Source organism: the organism of the source record quoted next, unplaced genomic scaffold, assembly GCF_019419815.1.
Source record: "Pyrus x bretschneideri cultivar Hongxiangsu unplaced genomic scaffold, Pyrus_bretschneideri_v1 Contig67, whole genome shotgun sequence".
NCBI classification, from domain to species: domain Eukaryota; kingdom Viridiplantae; phylum Streptophyta; class Magnoliopsida; order Rosales; family Rosaceae; genus Pyrus; species Pyrus x bretschneideri.
Genome location: NW_025999806.1, coordinates 104143 through 112852, shown reverse-complemented (window position 1 = coordinate 112852; position 8710 = coordinate 104143). Strand labels below are relative to the sequence as shown.

Sequence of the window (8710 nt, the reverse complement as noted above, 5' to 3'; positions counted from 1 at the left end):
TTTTGGTTTAATTTGAGAATTATGTGTAACTAATTTTTAGTAGTTAGGGGCTGTTTTGAAGCTCCGAATATGATTGCAAGTTTGTTATGACATTTCGTTTGAATTACTTTTACGAATGGATGAAAATTGGTTCACTACTTGTCTCATTGATGAATTCTTTATGTGTTTTCTATGGATGCATACTTAGTAAGCATATCTAGGATTCTAATGCTATGAATATGTGTGTGCCTGCCCTTGTCGAATGAGGACCTACATATGTTCTAGAGTAGTACTTGTTAATTGCCAAGAGTAGTACTTGTTAATTGCCATTAACATGTGAATCAATTTCTAGGATAAGTAAGACAACGCTAGTACTTACGATGCCTTGTGATGACTCAAACTCTTTTCGTTCTTAATGATTTCTACTTGTTAAATCTATGAACACACCATTCGAGATTGCATGTTAGGGACTAAGTTAAGTTGAAAACGCCATTCTCTTAACATACTACATAAGAAAGAGTAATAGGTTGAGTTCTAACATTGAGCCAACTTGAGCATCTTCATCCGAAAATGAAAGGAATTTGAATGAAACATAACATGTTTGCATGATTATTTGGTGGTGGATAGCAATTCCCCTAACTTGTTTTTCTTAATTTGTGAACTACTTAAAAATCTGTCTCTGTCTTGTTTTTGTTCGATTTAATTTAAATATCAAATCAACTCCAAAAATCCCAAAAATTTGTGTGAGTGTAGCTCAGTGTGTCTAGTATCTGCATATAAAATTTCGTAGACTTTAGATAAGTGTAAGTCGGTCTAATAATTATTTTTCGGTGGCTGGTCATTAGGGACAGCAGCCCAGTTTTTGTGACATTTTAAGTAGTTAGATAAAACAATCTTCTGCGGGAAAGACCCTTATTTTCATATGCTACAATTGACAAATATTATTGTTAATAAGGAAAATTAATAGGACATTTGTGTGCTACTTTGTGGTGTGCTTTTAATCCTATCAAATTTTTGGCGCCGTGTCGCCGGGTATTGTTATTTCTAATTACTTTTTTTTTTTATTGTTTTCTTTTCTTGTCTAATTAGTGTTTTTGTTCTTGTGTTTATTTCAGGTACTCTTCGTAGTATATGCGTACTCGAAGGTCCAAGAGCATTGATCTAGATTCCTATGATCCTGAGGTTGAACGAACATTTCGAAAGCTTCGAGGAACAATCAAGCAAAAGCGTGCATCGGTGTCTTTACCACCATCTTCTCCACCACATTTGAGTTCGGAAGAGGAGGAAGAACCACAAGAAGGCATGGCTGATAACCGGACTTTGAGGGAGTTGGCAACGCCTAATACGGATCAACAACCATTGTGCATCACATATCCAAATGCAGGAGGAGGATTTGAGCTTAAGTCCGACATGATTCACTACTTGCCTAAGTTCCATGGCTTCTCAACAGAGGATGCCAACAAGCATCTCATGGAGTTTCATGTGGTATGCTCGGGAATGAGACCAGCCAATGTGGATGAGGAGCAAGTCAAGTTGAGGGCATTCCCATTTACATTAGAAGCTAAGGCAAAGGAGTGGCTTTACAATTTACCTCCAGGATCAATGAACACATGGAACCAGGTGAAGCAAGCATTCTTGGAGCAATATTTTCCGGCCACAAAAGCTGCAAGCATAAGGAAAGACATATGTGCAATCCGACAACAACATGGAGAGCCCTTTGGAGATTACTATGAGCGATTCACACATTTGGTTGCATCTTGTCCTAATCATCAAATTTCAGAGCATCTTTTAATACAATATTTTTATGAAGGATTGTGTGGTACTGATCGTGTAATGCTTGATGCAGCAAGTGGAGGAGCATTCATGGACAAGACACCAACAAATGCTAAGGCATTATTAAAAAACATTGCTGGCAACACACGACAATTTGGAGGGAGAGATGAGCTACCTCTTAAGAAAGTTAACGAGGTAAGTGCTAACTCTAGTATTGAATTACAATTAGCTAACTTGACTAATCCTGTGCAACAGGTTATGGTGGCTCCAAAACAGGTGTGCGGTGTTTGTTCAATGATGGGACATGCCACCGATATGTGCCCTTCGTTAATGGATCAAGGTGGTCTTGAGCAAGCTAATGCGTTAGGAGGGTTTCAGGGGCAACAAAGACAAAAGTATGATCCATACTCCAACAACTATAACACAGGGTGGCGCGATCATCCACATTTAAAGTGGAACAATCAAGACAACGGACAACAATCTGTTCCCAACAACTATAACCGTCCACCTGGCTTCTTTCAAGCAAGACCGCAGGCACCGTTTCAGCCTCAACAACAACAAGCTCCAAGTAAGTCTCTTGAGGATTTAATTGCTTCTTTAGCTAACTCTACTCAATCTCATCAACAGAAAACAGACAAAGCAATTGAAAACCTTGAGCGCCAAATGAGTCAGTTAGCAAGTTTGATGGGGCAACAACATCAACCAGGAAGGTTGCCTAGCCAAACCGTGGTGAATCCAAATGCGGAGCAGATGAATGTTGTGACTTTAAGGAGTGGAAAAGAAGTTTTTGAGCAGCCAAGGATGCAAAAGAGGACTAGAAAAGATACAAATGAGCAAGGGGAGCAACAAACCAAAAATCTTGAGCAAGATGAGGCTTCAACAGAAACTGAAAAGTCTCATAAAGATACAGAATTAAACAAAAAAGATTCTGATAAGGTAAGTAAAGAAGTTCAAAATTCATTTAACTCATGTGTCCCTATTCCTTTTCCTCGTAGGTTTATGAAGTCTAAGAAGGAGCAAACTGATAAGGAAATCTTGGATACTTTCCGACAAGTCCAAGTGAACTTACCTCTTTTAGATGCCATAAAACAAGTGCCCAAGTATGCAAAGTTCCTTAAAGAGCTTTGTACGAACAAGAGAAGATTCAATGATCAAGAAACTGTGGCATTAAGCGAGGAAATATCAGCTGTTTTGCAGAGAAAGCTACCACCGAAGTTGAAGGATGCCGGTAGCTTTACCATTCCATGTGTAATTGGAGGGAAAGAGTTTGGAAGAGCATTGTGCGATCTGGGGGCATCCATCAATCTGATGCCATATTCAGTGTATGAATCACTAAACCTTGGAGACTTGAAGGAAACAAAGGTAGTAATCCAGTTGGCAGATCGTTCAAATAGATATCCCAAAGGCCTATTGGAGGATGTACTTGTGCAAGTGAATGAACTTATTTTTCCCGCTGATTTTTTTGTTCTTGAGATGGAACATGACCCTATGCCTACTGCACTTCCTCTTATATTGGGAAGACCATTCCTTAGAACGGCGCGTATGAAGATTGATGTCTACGATGGTACTTTAACCATGGAAATTGATGGAGAAAGTGTCAAGTTCAAAATCTTCAATGCTATGAGGTACCCTAGTGATTTTGAATCTTGTTTGTCTATTGATGCGTTTGATTATTTTGTGCAGGATTGTTTTAATGAAGGTGTAGGACAAGACAATTTAGAGAAGGCGTTAGTGCATAGCATTACACATGGAAAACTTAATTATTCCGAGCACATTGAAGAAGAATTAATCCAGACAGTGGCAGCCCTTGAGTTTCTTTCACCAATTCATGGTAAGTTTTCTTCCCATTTTATTTCTCTTCCTACTTCTAACGAAAAAATTCTTCCTTCTGTGATTCAGGCACCCAAATTGGAGCTTAAACCGATTCCTGAACATTTGAAGTATGCATTTTTGGGAGAGGATGAAACATTACCGGTCATCATATCATCACAACTCACAGCAGAAGAAGGGGAGAAACTGATCCGGGTACTGAAGGATCACAAAACTGCCATAGCTTGGAGCATTGCAGATATCAAAGGCATAAATCCAGCTATATGTATGCATAGGATTCTGCTGGAGGAAGGTGCAAAACCTACAAGGGAAGCTCAACGCCGTTTGAACCCACTCATGATGGAGGTCGTCAAGAAAGAGGTTATCAAGCTTCTTGATGTTGGCATCATATATCCTATCTCGGACAGCAAGTGGGTGAGCCCTGTTCAAGTAGTTCCGAAGCGATCCGGAGTCACAGTTGTTAAGAATGAAGCTAGTGAGCTAGTGCCTACACGTGTGCAAAATAGTTGGAGAGTCTGTACAGACTACCGGAAGATAAATAGCACCACATGCAAGGATCACTTTCCAATTCCATTCATTGATCAAATGTTAGAAAGGTTAGCTGGTCATTCTCATTATTGCTTTCTTGATGGCTATTCTGGATATAATCAAATTGCAGTTACTCCGGAGGATCAAGAAAAGACGACTTTCACATGTCCATTTGGCACATTTGCATACCGGAGGATGCCGTTTGGACTTTGCAACGCCCCCGCCACATTTCAAAGGTGTATGGTAAGTATCTTTTCTGATATGATTGAGAAAATAATTGAAGTGTTCATGGATGATTTTTCAGTTTATGGTGATTCTTTTGATACATGTCTACATAATTTGTCCTTAGTTTTAAAACGTTGTCAAGAAACTAATTTGGTCTTAAATTGGGAAAAATGTCATTTCATGGTTTCACATGGATTAGTTTTAGGGCATTTCATATCTGAAAATGGAATTGAAGTTGATAAATCTAAAGTAGAAATTGTTAGTTCTTTACCTCTCCCTACTACTGTCAGGGAGGTTCGTTCTTTTCTTGGACATGCAGGTTTCTATCGTAGGTTTATGAAAGACTTCTCAATGATTTCTAGACCCTTGTGCCATTTGCTTCAAAAGGATGTAATATTTGATATGAATGAAGAGTGTGTGGTAGCATTCAACAAACTTAAGGAGTTGTTATCCACGGCTCCTGTGATCATGCCACCAGATTGGAGTTTACCTTTTGAGTTAATGTGCGATGCTTCAGATTATGCTGTCGGTGCAGTTCTAGGACAACGTGTCAACAAAGTGCCACATGTCATTTATTATGCATCACGAACACTCAATGATGCACAGTTGAATTATTCAACAACAGAGAATGAGCTTCTAGCTGTTGTATTTGCTTTAGAAAAATTTAGATCTTATCTAATTGGAACTAAAGTTATTGTGTTTTCTGACCATGCAGCTTTGAAGTATTTACTCACAAAAAAAGATGCAAAACCGCGACTCATTCGATGGATACTTCTGCTTCAAGAGTTTGACTTGGAGATCAAGGATAAGAAAGGGAGTGAGAATGTTGTAGCAGATCATCTTAGCAGACTTGTGCACTCAAACATAGAGGAAGATTTCATCCCTTTACGTGAGAGTTTTCCGGATGAGCAATTGTTTTCATTAAAGGTTACTGACCCTTGGTATGCAGAGATTATCAATTACAAGGTCACCAAAAAGATTCCGGATGATTTTACACGTGCTCAGAAAGATAAGCTTGTCAAAACCGCCAAATACTACGAGTGGGATGATCCTTATTTGTGGAAATATTGCCCTGATCAATTGATTAGAAGGTGTGTCCCTGAATCTGAGTTTAAATCTATTCTAACTTTTTGTCATTCTTATGCATGTGGCGGCCATTTTGGAGCAAAAAGGACAGCCCTTAAGGTGTTAGAGAGTGGTTTTTATTGGCCTAGTTTGTTTAAGGATGCGTACGAGTTTTGTGCAACATGTGATCGTTGTCAACGAACAGGTAACTTGGGCCCAAGAAATCAAATGCCACAAACCCCTATTTTGATTGTTGAGATCTTTGATGTATGGGGCATTGATTTCATGGGACATTTTCCATCTTCAAATGGTTTTCTTTACATTTTATTGGCTGTGGATTATGTTTCTAAATGGGTGGAAGCGAAAGCTACCAAAACTAATGATTCAAAAATTGTTTCAGATTTTATTAAGACTAACATCTTTGCAAGATTTGGGACACCTAGAGCAATCATTAGCGATGGAGGGAGTCACTTTTGCAATAGAACATTTGAAGCGTTGCTTAGGAAGTACAATGTCACACATAAGGTGTCTACACCTTATCATCCGCAAACTAGTGGTCAAGCAGAAGTATCAAACCGTGAGGTAAAGCAAATTTTGGAGAAAACTGTGAGTCCTAGTAGGAAGGATTGGAGCATGCGCTTGAACGATGCATTGTAGGCTTATAGGACTGCTTATAAGACTCCTATTGGAATGTCCCCATTTCGATTAGTTTATGGGAAACCATGCCGTCTTCCAGTAGAATTAGAACACAAAGCTTATTGGGCTATCAAAGCCTACAACATGGACATGAGTGTTGCTGGACAGCAGAGGAAGCTTCAATTGAATGAGTTAGATGAAATTTGGAATGATGCATACGAGTCTAGTCGAATATACAAGGAGAAATCAAAGGCATTTCATGACAAGATGATATCAAGGAAGAGCTTTGCCATTGGACAGAAAGTTCTTCTATTTAATTCTCGCCTTCGGTTATTTCCAAGTAAGCTTCGTTCTCGATGGGTTGGTCCGTTTGTTATAACTAATATTTTTCCTCATGGTGCAGTGGAAATCCAAAGTGCAAAGACCAGAAACCTGTTCAAAGTGAATGGACATAGACTCAAACCATATTACGAGTCTTTTGCGGAGCATGATGTGGAGGTTGTACCCCTCCAAGAACCAGCTTCCCTTGAATGATTACTCTTGGTACCGTCCGGCTGAGGACGTAAAAGCAAGCGCTTATTGGGAGGCAACCCAATATTTCTATTCATTATCTTTTTATGTCATTTTCAATTTTTCGTTTGTTTTGTTTTCTGAGTTTTCATGCGTGCTAAGCTGAAGTATTTCTTTTCTTTGTAGGAATCTTTGGTTATGTCCACCCTTGGAGTTGATTGCAGAATTGAAGTTTGGGGGTCATCACTTGATTTTATTGCAAATTGGGGAAGTTTTCAGTCCAAATGCTTTATTTTGTTTCTTACTATTTTATTTCATTTTTATTTTTTATTTTATGCATTATTGTGTTTTATGACATTGGGGACAATGTCCAGTTTAAGTTTGGGGGTAAAGATTGAAAAAATGACCAAATTGAAAATTTTCGTCCCTTTGACTAAGAACTGGTTTAATTTGTTTCCTTGTTGTTTTTTTTGTTTTCTTAATTAGTTTTGTTGACTCTTAAAAAAATAAAAAATAAAAAAAAAAAAGAGAAAATTTTGAAAATATGAAAAATCCAAAAATAGTCTTATTTTATTTATTGTTTTGAATTAGATTTTTATTAGTTTCCCGACCCAATGATATAATTGGATTGAATTTGGAGCATGGTGATCAAGAACTTAGTAAGCATGTATTGTGTGAAGTTCCTTATTCTCTTGTTAGCTTTATACATGTTTAATCATCTTTGAAAAACCAAAAGCACATAGCCTTGTTGATGTGAAACTAAAGCATGATTTAAAGCTTCATATGTGAACATAGTGACCATATACAACCTATGTGAGTTTTTGAGCCTATTGAAAGTGTGTGCATTTTTCATACACTCCTATTCTTTAATGTGTGATGAACTTATGTGACTTACATCTCTAGAACTTGCATAACAATCTTTCGAAATGTTTGTCATTGATTGCATGAACTTGAAAATGATAGAGGCATTAGGTTTATCACCATGGCCCAAATAAACATGTTTCCTAAAGAAAAATGATATCATTAGATTGCCAATTTGAGCCTATATGTTAAGCCTTTTAATTCTTATCACCAGATATGTCTGCCCTTATACCTTAAACATTTTTCCTTACCCTTTCCAAGCTAGCTAGTGAGCAATGTGAGATTGTCTTATGAGAAATGTTTGTGAAGTACTTTGAAAGAGTTTGGCAAAAGAATAAGTGTGGGGGTATTTCATGTTTGTATTTAGTTATGTGCGAAAATTGGTTCAAAAAAAAAAAAAAAAAAAAAAAAGAGAAGAAAAAAAAGGAGAAGAAAAATTTTTGTATACAAAGCAAATAAAAAATTTAGGGGTGTGATTGGAGGTATTAGTAGAGTGGTTGGAGAGCTTGAGTTCTTATAAATCTCAACAAGAGAATTGCTTGCAATGTAGCTTGGAACTTGTGTTTACCTATCCTTTCATTTCTATAACCCCCTCCCTAAGCCTCATTACAACCAATAAAAGTCCTCTTGATTTTAGTTTTGCAATTATGATTGTGGAGATGAGATCTTTATGCAAGCTTATGGTAGATCTTTCACATTTGATTCTTTGAGCGAAACACGTTAAACTAAACATATGTGTGATTGAGTGTATGTCCCGTGAGAAGGTCACTAGTTTGCATGTAGTGTTTTAAAACAAAACTTGAAATTGCATTAGCATGGCTATTACACACACTACACTTCAAGGATGATTAAAAGGTAGTTGTTAACATTTGAATAAGGAAGATGAGCTTGGATTAGCTTGCTTGGTGCTAGCTAAGGTTCTTGATGATTTGTTTTCTTGAATGAAATTCTATGAGGGTGACATAGTGGGGAGCTAATGTTTTTCATGTTGCTACTTTTTCATGTTTTCTTTGTTTTGCTCGAGGACTAGCAAAAGCTAAGTGTGGGGGTATTTGATAAGCTCATATTTATATATATTTTATATCAAATTCACTTGTCTTTTCTTAGTTAGTTCCTTATATTTTTGAGTTATTTACCTTGTTTTTGTGTTTTTTAGGATTTGTCAAGTAAAGAAAAGAAAAATAACACAAGTGGAATGTTAAGTAATAAATTCGTCAAAACTGCCTGTGCAGGTCAGCTGACTTTGGAAGCCAGTTGCGGACAGCTCAGAATGAATTAGAGAATGAACCTTATATGCTTGGAA

At 37.4% G+C, this 8710-nt stretch overlaps 1 protein-coding gene across 1 annotated transcript; it reads left to right on the top strand.

Moving 5' to 3' along the window:
- The first annotated feature begins 1476 nt into the window (after positions 1 to 1476).
- On the top strand, positions 1477 to 6625 carry LOC103941309. Its single transcript, XM_048573378.1, is given in 2 exon segments — positions 1477 to 4075; positions 4541 to 6625. Coding segments are annotated over 2 exon segments (4629 nt in total). The 3' UTR covers positions 6571 to 6625.
- The last annotated feature ends 2085 nt before the right edge of the window (positions 6626 to 8710 follow it).